At 42.6% G+C, this 19,642-nt stretch overlaps 1 protein-coding gene and 1 long non-coding RNA gene across 2 annotated transcripts; one reads left to right on the top strand and one right to left on the bottom strand.

Annotated features, from left to right (window-relative positions):
- The first annotated feature begins 1,030 nt into the window (after positions 1 to 1,030).
- Positions 1,031 to 19,556, top strand: LOC146219531 (NACHT, LRR and PYD domains-containing protein 3-like). Its single transcript, XM_084695077.1, has 12 exons — positions 1,031 to 1,680; positions 2,238 to 2,431; positions 2,555 to 2,674; positions 2,843 to 2,965; positions 5,729 to 5,783; positions 5,883 to 6,111; positions 6,358 to 8,134; positions 8,264 to 8,431; positions 11,301 to 11,471; positions 17,088 to 17,261; positions 17,989 to 18,035; positions 18,780 to 19,556. The coding sequence occupies exons 2-12, from the start codon at positions 2,343 to 2,345 to the stop codon at positions 19,313 to 19,315; spliced, it is 3,489 nt and encodes a 1,162-aa protein (XP_084551203.1). The 5' UTR covers positions 1,031 to 1,680; positions 2,238 to 2,342; the 3' UTR covers positions 19,316 to 19,556.
- On the bottom strand, positions 11,911 to 12,854 carry LOC146219532 (uncharacterized). The gene is made up of 3 exons (XR_014751066.1): positions 12,769 to 12,854; positions 12,412 to 12,493; positions 11,911 to 12,299 (listed from the first exon to the last, which is right to left on the bottom strand). It is a non-coding gene; the product is annotated as an uncharacterized LOC146219532 (long non-coding RNA).
- Positions 19,557 to 19,642: the final 86 nt, after the last annotated feature.

Below are 19,642 nucleotides of genomic sequence, written 5' to 3'. Positions count from 1 at the left end.
CCCCTCAGAACCCAGAACATGGGGGTACTTGGTGTTCCTCACTGGGTTGTCAGGGAGCTGGTTTAAGCCAGTGTTAGAAACACCAGTCAGATCATCAGACAGAGGTAGCAAAGGCTATGTTGATTGGTATCCCCCTGACGTTTCTTGCAAGAGTAAAACCCCCATATTGTGATACTATTTAACTGCCCTGGTTCCTGTATTCATGGTCCAGTCTTCTGAGATAATCAACTTGAGTGTATCAGACACCCTGTAGATCTATAATACATGTGTTGATTTTGCCTTGAATTTGTTGCTTGTTGATTCACTTCATTAACTTTGTACTTTCACAGCAATTGGGTACTATCAAATACGTCTTCACCAGACACTGGGGAGGCAGGGCCAGGTGGGGAGGAGGGACTAGAGCTGCTGCCCCAGAGTCTCCCAGCACCAACAGGACAGGTGAGCAGAAGACACAGAGGCAGAGCTGAGCATGTCAGAACTGTAGAACTTATTGTAGAACTGGGCACTTCTGACCTTTAATCTTCTCCTGTACTTCCTATTGGCACTATTTGTACTTCAGTTTAGATGAAAGCATCTGCTGAATGGATCAAATGTCGAATGTGATGTAGAGATTTTAATGCCCCATGTCCGGCATTCTCAGATGGAGAGAGGGATGGAGAGAGAGACAGTGGGAGATAGGTGAGTGTCTCTCAGATGGAGAGAGGGATGGAGAGAGAGACAGTGGGAGAGAGGTGAGTGTCTCTCAGATGGAGAGAGGGATGGAGAGAGAGACAGTGGGAAAGAGGTGAGTGTCTCTCAGATGGAGAGAGGGATGGAGAGAGAGACAGTGGGAGAGAGGTGAGTGTCTCTCAGATGGAGAGAGGGATGGAGAGAGAGACAGTGGGAGAGAGGTGAGTGTCTCTCAGATGGAGAGAGAGACAGTGGGAGAGAGGTGAGTGTCTCTCAGATGGAGAGAGGGATGGAGAGAGAGACAGTGGGAGAGAGGTGAGTGTCTCTCAGAGCAGCCAGGGAAGCAGGTCTGTGGAGGACTCTAAGGGAGGGCTGGGCCCTGAGCTGGCCACAGTCACACCCACCACACCAGGCAGTGCAGCCTCAACTGAATGGGTTCAACAACAACCTGATATTGCTGTGGAGGTGGTTGCCATGCTAATGTTGTCAGCACTAACCAGCCCAACCAGAAATCTGCTTCAGGAGTTCCACTTTTGTCCAGTAGATGTCAGTCTAATACTGTGAAATACTTGTAGGCTGCCTTTAGTAAGTAACTGTTAAAGCTGCTTGAGAACACACTGAATCATCCATCAGTTTAGGAGACAGAACAGAACCCCCTGATATTAATAATCATATCCTACTGAAATGTGAACATTAGCGCCATACATTACATATAGATTTATCTAATTGTATCTTCTTAGCCATATGTTGTGGATTCATCAAAATCAACTAGATAAATTATATAATGAAATAAAAATGTAATAGATTGTTACATTTGTTATGTGTGGTGTTTCCTGTGTGTTTGTCTCTTTTCAGCTCCTGCTCTCAGGATCAAGTTTCAGCTCCTCCTCCTGTTTCCTATTGGCTCATATAGGAGGGTGAAAGTGAAAGTCAAAATATGTTTTACAGAATCCATTTTGTGACTACAAGAATGTGTAAGGCCAATTCTCAAACTGAAAAGCAGATTTTAAAGTAAGTCATTTTACAACATTCTTTCACAGCATCAATGTACACATACAGTAAAAGAGATGGGGAGGTTTCAGAGTTATGGCATCTTAGTACCAGAGGTTTCTAACAGGAAGTGAAACGGCCTTTTGCTCAGTCTAGGGGGGCGGGGGGGTACAGTGGTTTGTGCAATAGCCTAATGAAGAGAGACTGACGTTTGGGAATGGAAGGGAGAAAACATGACATTCTTTTTTTGCTGCGGGAAACCTTGATACATCCAGAGACATGTGACAGGTCCGTTAAGGGTTTTCTAAGAGGAAGTGAGGTAGTGCTCAGTGCTTGTCTTCTCTTATGTCAGTATCAGACTGAGATACTGAAGTCGTTTTAACAAAGCTGTTCTTGTCACATTGGTTTGTCATCAATGTTTATCAATGAACAGTTTTTGTTCTGTGTGTGTTTTACGTAATTGAGTTGTTTACATCATAGAGGGGTGTTAGGAATCAGGGTAAAGGGTAAGTTATCCTATCCTGCTTCTCTTGAGGAAGCAGTTTAATAAGGTTGGATTCTAACTTGTTTGTTTACAGGTCTACAGGTCTGGCTTCCAAATACTTCCTCTAATCAGACCCTGAAGAGGAACATTCTGTATTTTAGAGAGTGGAGGGAGAGAGGAGGGTAGTACTGCCTCTAAAATGAGTCTCTCCGGGGAGAAAGAGGAGGGGGTTCCTGCCTCTAAAATGAGTCTCCCTGGGGAACATGATATGGACACCAAAGCTAAGAGGTAAGAGGAGAATCCATAACTGTTCATGACTTTTCTCCATCTCAGAGCTCAACAATGATATTATGACATCATCATTAGTCAGAATAAATGAGAGACTGAAGGTCTGTCTCTGTTGTGTTGAAGCCCAATCCAGCAGGAGAGACCAGCCTCACCTGTACCCAGCTGTGTGTCCATGAAGAGTGACAGGTCTATGGGTCTACCTTTCAATTTCAGTGATGGAGGAGGACCTTCTAATGAGGAAGGGTATGTACTGACCACTGATGGTGTTCAATGTGAAAACTAATTTTCTGTAGTATAATGAAGTCATTAGATTTTTTACACAAATATTGTTACAAAGGATCAGTTTGGTCTACTTTAAATGATTGACTTTTGTAAAACCGTGTTTTACAAAAAAAAATGTGTTTGTTACAGTAACGGGATCAAACGGCAGAGAGCAGCCTCACCTGTACCCAGCTGTGTGTCCATGAAGAGTGACTGGTCCATGGATCCACCTCTCTTCTTCTGTGATGGAGGAGGACCTTCTAATGAGGATGGGTATGTACTGACGTGTACTGGTTTTTAATGTTAAGGTGATAAATACTTGGTATAATGTAATCACTAGATTCAGAATCATCATGTGATGTTCCTACTGGATGAAGGTTAGAACTCACAGCCTGGCTGATGTTCAGACCAGGTGGTAGAGGTACACAGTGACAGCTAGCTGTTATTTAACATGATGTCATTAACATGTTGAAGTGGTGCAAGTCTTCTTTGTAGTTATCAATGGTTTAACCTTTAGACCACCATCAGGCACATCAACACCTTTGACCACCTTGTTGTGTTTGATCAGTGAGAGACAGGACCACAACCTACCAGTCCACTGTGCTGCTTTAATGTTGGACTGACATTAACAGAGACACAAGCAAAACACAACCACAACAAACTGGCAAAAAAAGACTGCACAACACTGCAGCTTCCCCAGACAAAATACAATTATGCATGGCTACCATTTGGTCATTCTATATCTTTGCAGGACAATAACTCAAAGCTGCTCTCTCTAATTCAGTAGAGACTCGAGGGACCTCCAGGATAAGCCTGTGAGTGTGTTAGGTAGTTACAACCTCTCAATTTTAAAATACTTGACATACAGAATAATGTCAAGACAGAGTTTCTGTATAATAGCTTAACATACAATAAGAGAGATCAGTGACTGTTTGACAACAGCTCCCTCTCCCTACACACACATTCACACAAACACACATACACAAATGTATGGTCCTCCTAGTCATAACCTCCATGCATACACACACATACAGACACACAAACACACACACACACATACACACACACACAGCATGAGAGTCAAAGCCACGCAGGTACCAGGCCTGGTATGAGCACAGACTGGGCGGGGCTCAGCCCACTTAGACTGCTTGAGACCAGAAGGTCTTGCAGTTTTTTTTACAGTCGCTAGGACACATTTCTCAATACTTGAGTCACTTTTTCGAAACTCTTCACACAGTTCTCCTAACCAACTTTCAGCTCAGCACAGCAGTTAATTTCACATTCAAAATGCACTAAAACTACCAAATCACTTAATACAAGTCTCAAATCAACTCATTCTTCCATAACACTACCAAAGGTTGACAGCCAACAAACATACTTTGTCACCCATAAAACAATGACCTAAAAATCACTAACAACAGGTAGCATTATTCAATGTTGTCTTATGTAAAACAAAGACACCTCTCTACTGTTTGGAATTCACTGCAATATATGTTACTGGAATGAATCAGACACGATGCAGTATGCTTCAATATGTTGTATATCTTTCTTTTTTTCCAGAATACAACAATGTGTATACACATCATCCACTGATACAGATACAATAGGAATGCTACTGTAATCTTCTGCATTTGGCCATAGGTTTCTCATCCACATCACATCTTATGTCATCTAGGGCAATACACCTAGGAAAGAATCTTCTGGCATGCCTGATCCATCCCTGGCAATGTCCAGGCATTCATTGCGTCCAGGAGGGACATTTGATCATGTGGATGGTGGTCATACAGTAAACTTTCCACCTCCATGAGGAAAATTAGTATTCTATGGAGTTGAGAAATGGAGAGTAAGGTGGGAAGAAAAGTGACACCATTCTGGGATGGGCTGAACACCACTCAGTGACTGCACGGGAGTGGTGACATGCCACATTGTCCCATATAAATGTTGGCTTTCTTCTCTCTGCATCCCTTTCCTCACCTGGCACAACCTTTCCATAGAGATCATTTTATAGCATTACATTTTTAGATTCGAAATATATTTCATTACAATATTTCTGATTACAAATTTCTGCCTTATTCACTTATTCATTATTGTTTTGAACTGAAGTTTTACAGTTTTGAAAACAGTATGTTAGCATGTGCAAATTGGCCTGTAGGTACATAAAGTTTTGGCAGTTGTTGTGTCAAAGTGAGAAAAGAATGAATGTAATTTGAAAGATTTAGTCATTGAATGCATTTTGTGCCAAAACAATGATAAATGATCCACAGTTTAGCCCACATGTACTTCTGTTGTGTTCACTGTGTGAAGAGTTTTGAAAACGTGACTTAAGTATTGAGAAATGTGTCCTAGCGACTGTAAAAAACTGTAAACTCCTGGGTGGAGGAGTGCTGCAGTGTCTAAAGCAGACTGCTAGCAAACATGCAGCCCTGTGTGAGGTGGACCCTGATGTCATTCTTCAGTGTCTGGTTGAAAGACACTGTGGTGGAAATTCTGAGAATCAGTTGTAATAAAATGGTACATGTCTCTCCATACATATTTATTAACAAACAAACAATTGAACACAGAAACAGCCATCTTTAACACACAAACATTAAACAATACACATAACAATCTGCAGATCGGCTCAAACACGAGAGGGTCTAAAGTCATCAACTGTCTCCTGCATTTTATTCATCAGACAATAACACTAAACCATCTGGCTATGAAACATATGATCAGAGTCCACGTGCATCTAAAAGCACCTAAATACCTCAACAGATTCTGATGCCCAACACATCTTCAGCTGCAACATTTAAAGGAGTGACATTTAATTTGTCAGACGTATGGTTTAAGGAAATTATTGATTACTCAGACAGCTAGTAAACAGGAAACCCCCTCATGGAAAGGAATGAATCGGTGCTATCTAGTGGTATAGAAGATAGTTTACTCTGTATCACTCAAACAGTGTGTCTGTGTGTATGCAGGAATGGAGACAGTTCAGTATTTTAGTCTTAGATATTTAGCCCATGTGGTTCATGTGTTGTCATGTCTTGTCCACAGAGATCAACAGAAGTCAGACCAGAGTCACCATGACGACTTGTCATCTATATTCACAGTGGGTATAAAGTACAAACAAGACATAATCATTTTAATCCGATTGTACTACTGTGTACAGAGTTCCTGGTTCCTCTAATATCTTCCCTCCCTGTTTCAGGTGCTTGAGGAGACTGTCATCAGGTTTGTGAAGGAAGAGCTGAAGAGACTGAAGAGGATTCTGAGTTCAGATTTCCCAGAAGGCTTAGAGAGTCAGAGGGAGGACCAGGAAGTGGTGGACCCTGAATATCAGAAGCAGGAGAGCAGTGCCAGAGAGGGAGCTCTGAAGATCACACTGCACGTCCTGAGGAACATGAACCAGAAGGAGCTGGCTGATACTCTGGAGAAAAGTAAGAGACTCCATATTTAGTCTTAGTTGACCGACTGATGGTTTATGATGAAGATACAGGTTAAGAGAATCGGAGTAACTTTCAACTGGCAAAGTGCAATGATGGAAAATCAATGTTTATGTATAATCCATCAATATCTGTAATTATATTTAATGACAGATATTATATTTTACTTCTGAACTGTTAAGTAACTTTCTCTTGCAAACTAAAGCCCTGTTAGAATAACATCTGTGTTTGGTCATTCAGGAGAGCTTTCTCATCATAAACTCTCACGTCAACTCAAATCTAAACTGAAGACGAAGTTTCAGACTGTCTTTGAGGGCATAGCTCAACAAGGAAACCCAACTCTTCTCAATGACATCTACACAGACGTCTACATCATAGAGGGTGACAGTGCAGATGTCAATAAAGAACATGAGGTGAGACAGATTGAGACAGCATCCATAAAATCAGCAAGACCACAGACAGCCATCACATGCAACAACATCTTTAAACCCTCAGCTGGACGAGACACACCTATCAGAATTGTTCTGACAAAAGGAGTTGCTGGCATCGGAAAAACTGTCTCTGTGCAGAAGTTCATCATGGACTGGGCTGAGGAACTAGCCAATCAGGAAATCCAGTTCATCTTTCCTCTGCCGTTTCGAGAGCTGAATCTGTTGGATGGAGAAGAGTTCAGTCTGATGGAACTTGTCCATCACTTCTTCTCAGAAACCAGACAATCAGGAATCTCCAACTACGACAAGTACAACGTTCTGTTTGTCTTTGATGGTCTGGATGAGTGTCGACTGCCCTTAGCCTTCAAAAAGAACAAGAGCTGGTGTGATGTCACAGAGTCCACCTCAGTGGATGTGCTGCTGACCAACCTGATCAGAGGAAACCTGCTTCCCTCTGCTCTCATCTGGATCACCACTCGACCTGCAGCAGCCAATCAGATCCCTTCTGAGTGTGTTAATCTGGTGACAGAGGTACGAGGGTTCAATGACCCACAGAAGGATGAGTACATCATGAAGAGATGCAGTGATGAGATCCTGGCCAGCAGAATCATCTCACACATCAAGACATCAAGGACTCTCCACATCATGTGCCACATACCAGTCTTCTCCCTGATGTGTGTGACAGTCCTGGAGCACATGCTGAGAACAGAGAAGAAAGAAAAAATGCCCAAGACCCTGACTGAGATGTACACAGCCTTCCTGGTGTTACAGACCAAACAGAAGAAGGTGAAGTATCATGGGAAAACTGAGACAGATCCACACTGGGATGAAGAGAGCATTAAGAGCATTCTGTCACTGGGAAAACTGGCCTTCCACCAGCTGGACAAAGGCAACCTGATTTTCTATGAGAAAGACCTGACAGAGTGTGGCATTGATGTCCATGATGCCTCAGTGTACTCAGGAGTGTTCACACAGATCTTCAGACAGGATGGTAAAGTCTTCCAGGAGAAGGTGTTCTGCTTTGTCCATCTGAGCTTTCAGGAGTTTCTGGCTGCTGTGTTTGTGTTTATCTTATTCATCAACAACAATGAGAATCTGATGTCTCAGTCCACCTCAGACACATCTGACGTCCACCTCTACAAGACTGTTGTGGACAAGGCCTTGCAGAGTAAGAATGGACACCTGGACCTTTTCCTCCGCTTCTTCCTGGGCCTCTCAATGGAGTCCAATCAGTTAGACTTACGAGGCCTACTGACTCAGACAAGAAGCAACACACAGAGCCATGAGGAAACAGTCAAGTACATCAAGGAGATGATCAGAAAGGAGTCCTCTCCAGAGAGATGCATGAATCTGTTCCACTGTCTGAATGAACTGAATGACCATTCTCTGGTGGAGGAGATCCAACACTACCTGAGCTCAGGAAGTCTCTCCAGTGAGAACCTCTCATCTACACAGAGGTCAGCTCTGTTCTTTGTGTTGCTGACTTCAGAAGAGAAGATGGACGTGTTTGACCTGAAGATATACTCCAGATCAGAGGAAGGTCTTCTGAGGCTGCTGCCAGTGGTCAAAGACTCCAAAACTGCTCTGTATGTATAAAGCAATTTTAATGATGATATGATTTCGGTCATATTGTGATGTGATATTTGATTATCGTATGATCCTATTGTACAAACTATGACTCTGATGATGTGTCATGTTCTCCTTATGTCATGTAGGCTGAATGACTGTAACCTCTCAGAACGGTGCTGTGAAGCGCTGGCCTCAGCTCTCCCCTCCTCAGAGCTTACAGAGCTGGACTTGAGTGACAACAACCTGGGGGATTCAGGCATGAAGCTGCTCTCTGCTGGACTGGGGAATCCACTCTGCAAACTGGAGACACTGAGGTCTGTATTTATGTTCTACATGAGCCATTAGTAAAGTTATAATTGTACAATGTATTTGTGTGGGTGATTTAGACAACAGAGGTGAGTCTCAAGTTGGGTATAAACTTCATGCCAAGAATGAGATATGCCTTCTACTCTAGTCATCAGTGAGGACTAGTTTGATAAGAAACAGGCAGATTTGCTGCATCTGAAACACTAAAAAATATACTGTCAGAGGTGTCAAACTCATTTTCACCAAGGGTCACATCAGCAGGGGCGTTGTTAGACATAAAACTGTACTGGGGCACAGGCCCCTATTCATATCCCTTTTTTTTCTTCCAAGCTTCCTGCACACAATACACTACTAGGCTATAGAAACTCCCCTTGCTTAACCCACTATACAACAGTTCAGGGACGCAAGTTTGATATCAGCTTTGTTAGGGACATCTATAGTTAATGCAAGCGCACAATTTTTTTTTGCTTCATGTAATATTGTTTTATGTTTTAGTAAAAATAAGATGATCGGTAGGCCTATCATTTAGAAACTTTCTTTCGTTTTGTAATGTTTTCTTAGCCTACCTCAATTCTGACTTGTGTGCTGAGTCCGATACCTGGGGCCTCATGTATAAACGTTGCGTACGCACAAAAAGCTTGTGTACGCTGGTTTTCACGCACACTTTGTGATGTATAAAGATTTACTTGACGTGAGAATGTGCGGGCCGTCACAGAAACTTTTGAGCAGACGTGAGAATGTGCAGACCGTCCATAAAGTCTTGTCTGGCTCTGTAAAGTGCCAAATTCGAACAAAAAAAAGTGCAGAAACTCACCAAATATTACAGAATAAACTTTCCACTAATAAGCGGAGCAAGTTCAGGCATGGAACTTGGGCAGCGCGCGCCATATCACCCATCGCCGTGTTCTCAGCCCATAGGCTTGGCTTGATAGGCGGCGCTATAAAATCGCACACATGCACACACACGCGTCCTCGCCCCTTGTGTTCTGCGCTGCTGCCACTGCTGGTCGCGCCCCGTTCTCTGTGTTGTGTTGGCCTGTCTGTCGTTCGCGTTTCCTTGTCCGTCCCTTCGGCTCCGGACGCCGTGTGTGTGTTTTGGGGATCTGAACGAAGGTTTCGGGCTGCTTCCCGATGATTCTCCATCCGAGGAGCCCTGCACCTATGGGGTCGATGAAATTCGGGGCGCCGAGTCAGGCGCAGTACCCATTTGGCCTTGTCGGCCAACAAAGGACTGTCCGTTGTACAACATGGGGTTCGGCCACTAGGAGCTGTTTGTTCCTCGAGTGCGGCGAGGCCGTTCCATCCGCTCCCCTGCATGCTGCCCGGGGAAGGCTCCGGCGAAGGGCGGCTCCGTTTCCCGTGCTGCTGTTGTGCTGTCCGAAGGGGGCTCGCGTTCAGGAGCCGACCACGAGCACTCGCGGCATATCTGGCATATCCGAGGAGCGACATTTGCAGGTACCATCGTGAATCACGTTCAGGTTTTCTTGATGCTTTATGCAGGCCGTAGCGGTCCCCTAATATTGTAGCCTATCTGCATGTTGTCTTGTGACATCCTAAGAGGAACATGTTCAATTGGGAGCATTGAGCTGCGTTTTCTCAAGGCAGAGAAGAATACCCTGGCCCGGTTACACCTGTAGATATACCAATGTGTACTGACAAAGCTGAACGTGTGTCTGATGTAATCAATGTGTCAGAAAATGAGTAACGATAATGATGAACCAAGGAGCTTGTGAGACGGTCCGCAGAAGCCAGCTATACTGATTGCAATAGGTATCTGCATGCTGCAGGTAGCCTGCAGGGACGCTTCCCCGATCTGTGCCCTCGTCAAAGGGCAAGTGAATACCGTCAATTCAGAGAGGTGCAAAGCATAATCATGTATCAAGAGTAGAGATAACAATAAAATGTGCACATGGATGTTAAACACAGATATTCAGAGTTCCAACTCAGTGCGCTGAGTTGGCATGTGTCATTTTGGGCAGTGATAGCCACTGGGCTGGGCCAGCCTCCCTGATTGAAACATGAAGTCTGTTCCAAAGGAGAGAAGCTCTATATGAAAACACCATTTCCACCTGTTGTTTACAGCTTACACTTACATTACATTTAGTCATTTAGCAGACACTCTTATCCAGAGCAACTTACTGTAAGTATAGGGACATTCTCCCTGAGGCAAGTAGGTAGTAGTAAAAAGGACACAACATCATTTGGCAAGATCGGGAATCAAACTAGCAACCTTCTGATGAATAGCCTGACTCCCTAACCGCCCAGACATCTGACCCGCTTGCAATAGTTACTCGCTACAACACTCATGGAAAATGATCAGACTGATATTCTTGATGTCCCTGTACTTACTGTAAGTCGCTCTGGAAAAGAGCGTCTGCTAAATGACTAAATGTAAATGTAAGATGGGAGACACCTGGAGGGGTGGAGACAAACATGACACAGGTGAAACAGATCAGGGTATGACAGGAATCTGTATAAGACAAACTACTCCATGATATTATTGTAGGTTGACCTGGGCAGTATGTTTTGTATTGTTCTGCTAATGTACTGCTTCACATGTGGTTAACACCCTAACTCTGCATTAAAGGTTATGGGTCAGAAAAGATGCCTTGTATACTGAGAGACCTGCTCCTGGATGTAGTATGTAATACATTCTTGGAATACTGTTCTACTATGTAACTGAATGTACAATGTTCTACATATTAAAGGATGATATTGCATTTAAGATAAAGGGAAAGTTGACCAACCAGGACAGACAGTCATCTGACGGATCAAACCTTCGTGTTTGAGAGGAAAATTATCAGACTGATATTCTTTATTTCTACCTCTAGAGGGTAGCAGTGTTTGTGATCCCTCCCTAATGATAACCTTCTACAGGCTGTCAGGCTGTCACATCACAGAGGAAGGCTGTGCTTCTCTGAGCTCAGCTCTGAAGTCAGCCTCCTTCCTGAGACAACTAGATCTAAGTAACAATGATCTGAAGGATACCGGCATGAAGCTGCTCTCTGCTGGACTGGGGAACCCACTCTGCAAACTGGAGACACTGAGGTATGCATTTATGTTCTACATGAGCCATTAGTAAAGTTACCATCATCAATTTGGGTAACAACTTAATGCCAAGAATGAGATCTAGTCATCAGTGAGGACTAGTTTGATAAAAAAAAATAAAAAAAAGATTTGCTGCATCTGAAACACTCTAAAACATGCTGTACATAATGATTGGCTTATATTTTATTTTATGTTTTTGTTTATTTTAGACAGAATGGACATGTTGATGCAACTGTTTCTGAATGTGCAACATGATTGTAGTCTCTTTGTGTAATGTTAACAATCTGTATGGCCTTGCCCAAAGGGTAATAAAATACAGCTTAATTTAATTTTCAACCTTAAACCTATTTCGCATTGAAACACAACCTGTCATTCATCAAACTGAACATATGGGGTTTCCCTCTTCACAGTGGAAATACAATGACTTTAATCTGTGAGCACCATTTGTTTTATTACAACACTGAAATGTGCAGTCATGGCTTTCGCAAAGAGAGAAATGGAGGTACTGTCATCTTCAGCACCTTTATAGACTCAGTAACCTAAATCAGTAGCACACATGATCTCAATTTCTTATTGTGTACGTGTGTGTCTGTGGTTGTTGTGATGTATTTTTATGAATGTTAGGGTCAATAGGAAAAGTAAGACATTTGAAGTTAAAAAAATAACTATTTGATGGTTTTCTCTGCTGTTAAATATAATAGCAGTCATGTTTGACCCTGAAGACAACACAAGGGTTAAGATATACAATTCATCATATTATTGTACATTTACCTGGGCAGTGAGTTTGGCATCTGGCAGCTGTTGTTCTGGTGGTTGACGCCTCTTCCACTACATGAAGGGTTTCAAATTAGGAATGGCAAGAAAAGTGTGCTTGATGTATAATACTACTGTATATACTGTATATGTATGGAACTGGTTATTCACACTTATTCTGACATACTTTACTTCATAGGATGGTAGTATTCCATCTGAGAGTCAGCCAAATGCCCCATACTGAGTGAGATTTCAAACACATATGTGCTCTTTAAAAAAGGGAACAAAGAAAGTTGAACACATAACGTCAGTCTTTTATTAGTCCTTTGCACAGATCACAAAAGGTGACATTGGCCATTGAATTTATTGAGGTTGGCCCTGCTAATGCATCCTAACATTAAAGCAAAAAGAGCACAGAATGCAAACATGACTGTTACAACTTTAAACTAGAATTTTGGAAATAATATAAAATGTTGAAATAGCCTATATAAAGACATGGGCATGATGGTGTTAAATGATTATCTGTAATCCATGAACAGCATACTAATATAGCAGTTCCTCTTCTCGCAGGGGGTGCAGAGCCAACAGGCAGTCAGGTTATTTAATGACTCAACATAGTTAAATAAATACTGACAGGCATTCTCTGTTATTTAAAAACAAATATTTAGTTGCTAGGTTTTTGAATACTTTTGGTTAATGTCACTTCCTTGTGTTATCTTCGGGTCATTCTGACCCATCAGTCATTGTGACCCACCGTCGTTGGAAACAACTTTACCGCATACAAAAACAAAGTGAAGCATTTTCTTTTAACCGTTGGGCTGTCTCAGACCCCCGACATTGTGAAGGTTAAAAGAAAATTATTTATTTGCTTTTGTATTGGGTAAAATTGGGTAAACACAACGATGGTTCGTTATGAACCTTTTGGTCATGTGATCCTTTGTTCTAAGTTCATATAAGGCAGTGCATGTGTGATAGTTCTCCATCATTCTTGCGAACGATTTGTGACTAGCACACTAGGGATGGGAAGATTGACCGGTTCGCATCTATGCATCGGCATAAAAGCTCACGATGCGATGGCCCGGTGTTGTATCACCCGATGCATGACTCTCTGGATTGGCACCCCCTCGCGGGAGAGCGCGCGATTCAAAGAGTGAAGGATTTCGTCTTGATATCGCATCCAAAAGAAGGGGAGACAGAAGTCTTACATTAAACAGTCTTTGTTGTTGAATTCAGGAGAAGGATGTCTGTTATCTGTGTAAATATCAGATGCTATTTTCAACACAAAATCCTTAAAATTCGTCATTCAAACGGTATACGCGAACCAACATTCTTGCTCCACGACATCGCATTCTGAGGAAATATACCCCAGTATGATCATGATTATTGCTACACAAAATGTATTTTGTGTAGCAGGTTCAAAGTATTTCACATGGCATAGCTCTTCATACTAATGTATAGGTTCAAAGGCATGCGATTTTAATGCAGTTATCCTGTGCGTAGGGTGGGTTACTCATACAGGTCGAAAACAACAACCTTCTGATCCAGAATAGGCTATCAGCTGTCCTGAAAAGGGACCAAAGGTTCACATGCCTAGCCTACAAAAGACAAGTACTAAAAACAATGTATCAACATCAAAAGAACCATCAAATCATTTTTTAAAGATAGGAAATATTATTCTTATTGTTTGAGTCAATGAAATAAATGAAAAAATGAAACATAATAATCCCTCACCTACCATGGACTATTCTGTTTTCAGACCTGTCCACCCTATACATACACATGTATTGGTATTCAATTGATGCTATTAAATGTACATAATGCTGGCGTAGAAGGATAGAAACGTATGCGGGGGGAGAACATTTCATGGCAGGTTTTCCATTAGATGTAAGTGCAATGAACCCCCTGTTAACCCTGACTAGGACAGTGTGACATGCCTGAAACTTACTGTGGTTAATCAAACTAGTGCCCTCAGTGTACAGTAAGAATTATTTGATGCTGGGATATACAGAACAGACAATAGAGGGGGGGGGGGAGGTGCATTTTACAACAGGCTTAATGCACCCCCTGCTAACCCTGACTAGGAAAGTGTCACAGGCCTGAAACTTACTGTGCTTACTCATGCTAGTGCCCTCAGTGTACAGTAAGAATCATTTGATGCTGGGATATACAGAACAGACAATAGAGGGGGGGTGCATCTCACGACAGGCTTAATGCACCCTCAGCTAACCCTGACTAGGAAAGTGTTACATGCCTGAAACTTACTGTGCTTACTCATACTAGCCCCATCTTGTGCAATGCACACACTGAATAATAGACACTATAAAATTAAAGATTTTGAATACAATTAAATAATATAAACCTTTTATTATTTGCAATGCTGTTGCAGTCCCATATTACCTGCTGGTAGGTATTTTGATCTTGGGAAACAGTACAAATGAGCTGACAGGACAACAACTGTCCTGTTGTAGTTATATGCATAACCAATACAATCTAGTGTATGATAAATACGTGACTCCTTTTGTGTTATTTTCTTTGTTACTAATGTTTATTGAGGTACATCTTCACAAAGTACTTCTTTATGTCAAGGCAGTTCTGTATATCCCAGCATCAAATGATTCTTACTGTACACTGAGAGCACTAATATGAGTAAGCACAGTACGTTTCAGGCATGTCACACTGTCCTAGTCAGGGTTAAGTGCATTGCACTTACATCCCATGAAAACCTGCCATGAAATGCTCTCCCCCCACATACGTTTCTATCCTTCTACGCCAGTATTATGTACATTTAATAGCATAAATTGAATACCAATACATGTGTATGTATAGGGTGGATAGGTCTGAAAACAGAATAGTCCATGGTAGGTGAGGGATTATTATGTTTTATTTTTTCATTTATTTCATTGACTTAAACAATAAGAATAATATTTCCTATCTTAAAAAAGGATTCGATGGTTCTTTTGATGTTGATACATGGTTGATACATTGTTTTTAGTACTTGTCTTTTGTAGGCTAGGCATTTGGTCCCTTTTCAGGACAGCTGATTCTGTATCAGAAGCCTGTTGTTTTCGACCTGTATGAGTAACCCACCCTACGCACAGGATAACTGCATTAAAATCGCATGCCTTTGAACCTATACATTAGTATGAAGAGCTATGCCGTGTGAAATACTTTGAACCTGCTACACAAAATACATTTTGTGTAGCAATAATCATGATCATACTGGGGTATATTTCCTCAGAATGCGATGTCGTGGAGCAAGAATGTTGGTTCGCGTATACCGTTTGAATGACGAATTTTAAGGATTTTGTGTTGAAAATAGCATCTGATATTTACACAGATAACAGACATCCTTCTCCTGAATTCAACAACAAAGACTGTTTAATGTAAGACTTCTGTCTCCCCTTCTTTTGGATGCGATATCAAGACGAAATCCTTCACTCTTTGAATCGCGCGCTCTCCCGCGAGGGGGTGCCAATCCAGAGAGTCATGCATCGGGTGATACAACACCTGTTCAAAAAAGTGTGCATCGGATACAATGTGGGAGGAATAGCGATGCATCGTTTCTAACATTTTTGCATCGGTATAATCCGATGTATAGAATTGTGTGTAGGCAAAAACCAGTTTGTATTTAGAAATGTGACCAATGATTTGTGACCAATAATATTATATTTAGATTCCTCCTCTAACTGTTTCTTAAGCGCGCTCCCGTCTCCACTGCTGTCCGTGGCCAATTCTCGTAAAGTCTCTCAGCCAAGTTTCACGGGAGTTGGAGGCGTGTTTGGGCGAGTGTTATCATGGCCAATTACACGTCCCTACGAATTGCAATAAATCCATGGTTTGGCAACACTTCGGATTTTACAAGAAAGATGGGCAATTTGACAAGACCCATGCAATTGGCAAGATATGTCGTGCTGCTATAAAGTACACAGGCAGCACGGCTAATTTAGCTAGTCACCTGAAGAGGCTACATGGTATTTGTGTGGAGATGTCTGCCTCCCCCTCGGATTCAGCTATGGCTACAGTCAGTGGCTAGCTCCACCGGTACCCCTAGCAAGAATAGGAAGCTATTCTCCGACAAAACAAATCCCTGTTGTGTACGACAAAGTAAGACGAGAGATAGCTGAGTCATTGAGAAAAACTTTAAAGTAAGACGTATGAGTTCAATTTAGTGTGTGGTGTTATGACAGTGTTTACAGCAGCTTGTGTATGCCAATAATAGTTTACCCTTTTTTATATTCAGAGAACACATACAACAGGAAAGAAGGACTGGTTTAAGGCAAGGTCCAGGCCTGATGTTATTTTATCTTTTGTCAGATACTTTGTTTAATATGTGAAGTAAACCTGTCACTTGTTTAGTTAATTGATGATTTGCTGTCTGACAAAGATCAATCATTATGTACTATATTAAATTGCATAGCATCATAATCTTTTGCATCTCATTGAATCGCATCGTGTTGAATTGCACTGCATCGCAATAACCTAGGGGTGAATCGTATCGCATTAGTAGTTGCTTTTCTGTATCTTTAATGTATCGGATCATTGGCAGTACATCGAGATGTGTATCGCATCGTCCTCAGTGATGGAGATGCACATCCCTATATAGCACACCCTTCGTAATGACTGATCACAAAGTACTTTGTTTAATCTTAAGTTTGTGCAAACGAAATAAATTATATTGAAACCACCATTTTGACTATGTTCAAATGTACACAGTGCCGCTATGAATTCTTTCACAGGGGAAAGGTCACTGTTAAATGAGAGGGAGGAGCAGCTATCACAGCACCTCCCAAATGAACCCCTCTGTGCTGACTCGCTCTGGAGGCCCAGATGGATTCTGTCCCAACATTCATCCTCTTTCTACAGGCTGTCAGGCTGTCTGGTCACAGAGGAAGGCTGTGCTTCTCTGGCCTCAGCTCTGAGGTCCAACCCCTTCCACCTGAGGGAACTGGACCTGAGCTACAATCATCCAGGAGAAAAAGGATTGAAGCTGCTGTCTGCTGGACTGGAGGATCCACACTGCAGACTGGAGAAACTCAAGTAAGGAGATGTTTGTGTTTTTATATACCTCTTCATGTAGTTTTGCTTAACACTGAATATATATGTAAGTATGTTAATAGGCCTTGCATTTCATGATGATACAATTACAGACTGCATGTTTTTTAGGACAGTGGGTTAGGAAGAGAGAAGCCCTATATCATCTACAATAGCCTTTAGTGCAGCTGGGGTCTATTGCAGAAAGGTGGTTTAAGTGAAAATAGTGAGTTTGTTAACCCTGAGATGAGGGAAACTCTGGGCCTTCTGTTCCAGAAAGAGTGGAAACACAAACTCTGGTCACGTTACCACGCTAACTGATGGTAACTAACCTAACCTGCTTGCTGGCAGCTTTTGTTTTACAAACCATGAATTTCTTTCTCTCTCCTCCCTCATGCCGAGCCTGAAGCAACTATCAGACATGGGGTGTCCTTTCCTCATCCAGGGCTCCAGACTAACTTGTTTTACTAGGAGCACTGTAGCCCCTAACTGAACATGTTGGGGGCACAGGCAGAACATGTAGGGGCCTACACCTTCAATTGACCTGCAAATCAATTATTCACATTTTCCCCATTTTAAAAGTATTACTGATAATGTGCTGTTGTATTTTAGTTTGCAGTAGGGCTGTGCGATATGACCAACATCTCATATCCATTAAACAACATGTTTACTTAAGTCACTTAGCAACAGGTGAGGTGTCATTTCCTCATCATTCCTCTGCTTCTCCCTACAGTGTGGATCATGGTGGAGAGTGCAGGATCAAACCTGGTCTTAGGAAATGTGAGTATTGACTGATACTTAGTTCTAGTGCACAGGGTCCCCTCCCCCCTCTCCTCCACCCTCCCTCTCCCCGTCCCTCCCTCACTCCTCGCTTCCTTCCCTCTGCACTCCCCTACCCTCTCCTCCTCCTTCCCCTCCACCCCTCTATTCTCCCCTCACCTCCCTTCATCTCCTTGGTGGGGGGGAGAGTTGATAAGGGGGGTGGGGGTAGAGGAGGTGGGGGCAGAGTACATTTACATTTCTTCATTTAGACGCTTTTATCCAAAGCGACTACCAAGAGAGAGCTTTACAAAGGGGCACAGGTCACTGATCATAAACAACGAGACGCCCAAAAAACATTGTGGGGAGCCAAAACATGAAGCAGACATTGTGAAAAGCAAATAAGTGCCAATGGGAAAAACCAGAAGAGCATGTAGTTAAACAAGTTACAGTCAAACAACATGAACCTCAAAAGTGCAAGAGTGTACCTGTAGAAAAGCAACAAGAATAGAATTCACAGCGAGTACAAGAAGTTAAATCAGTTCCAGCTAACCAACAAGAGCAACAAGTCCCTCAATAAGAGTCATTGTGTTCCTGGTGGAAACTCGCATCAGGTCCAGCAAATCATTCCTGTACCATTGTACAGCAGTAGATAAGGGAGGTGTGGGGGGGGGGGGGGAATGAAAGGGGGGGCAGGAAGAGGGAGACATTCTAATGTGAATGATGATGATCAGTAATATATTGTGTCTTGGTCTCCCCCATCAGATGCCTGTGAGCTCACACTGGACCCAAACACAGCACAAAGAGAACTCTCTCTGTCTGAGGAGAACAGAAAGGTGACAAGGAGAGAGGAGCAGCCGTATCCTGATCACCCAGAGAGATTTGACTACTATGAACAGGTGCTGTGTAGAGAGGGTCTGTCTGGGCGCTGTTACTGGGAGGCAGAGAGGAGTGGAGGGCTGGTTTGTATAGCAGTGACATGTAAAGGAATCAGCAGGAGAGGAAGGGCTGATGACTCTATACTTGGATACAATAACATTTCCTGGAGTCTGGAGTGTGATGATAACAGTTACTCTGCCAGGCACAATAAGAAGGGCACTCTCATACCTGCCCCCCCCTCCAGCTCCCTCAGAGTAGGAGTGTATCTGGACTGGCCGGCCGGCACTCTGTCCTTCTACACAGTCTCCTCTGACACACTGACCCACCTGCACACATTCCACAGCACATTCACTGAGCCCCTCTATCCTGGGTTCTTTGTTTGGTTAGAGTCAGGGTCAGTGTCCCTGTGTCAGGTAGAATAGCCCACACACACTCTCACACACTGTGCTCACATACTGTAGATGTGATTGAAGATTGAACTGTATACAGTTGTAATTGATATTCCAGAGTGTTTGTAAATATTGGTGTGTGTGTAGAATGTTTGTTTTGTTTACATTGTTGACAAACAACAATCCTGTCTTTGATCTCAGTTCCACTGAATGTGATGAACTAAATAGTGTCTGACTGCCTAAATAAGGAGAAATAAAGATGTTTTATACAGGATGATAGAACTGTGTGTGTCTAGTGTGATCCCCTCTCCACCTGACCTCCTCTTCCCATGTGAAGGGGGGGTGGGGTCTAACTTGCTG

Source organism: Hypomesus nipponensis, chromosome 28 (genome assembly GCF_054491055.1).
Source record: "Hypomesus nipponensis isolate SF chromosome 28, ASM5449105v1, whole genome shotgun sequence".
Lineage (NCBI taxonomy): Eukaryota > Metazoa > Chordata > Actinopteri > Osmeriformes > Osmeridae > Hypomesus > Hypomesus nipponensis.
This window is presented reverse-complemented; position numbering and strand designations above follow the sequence as displayed.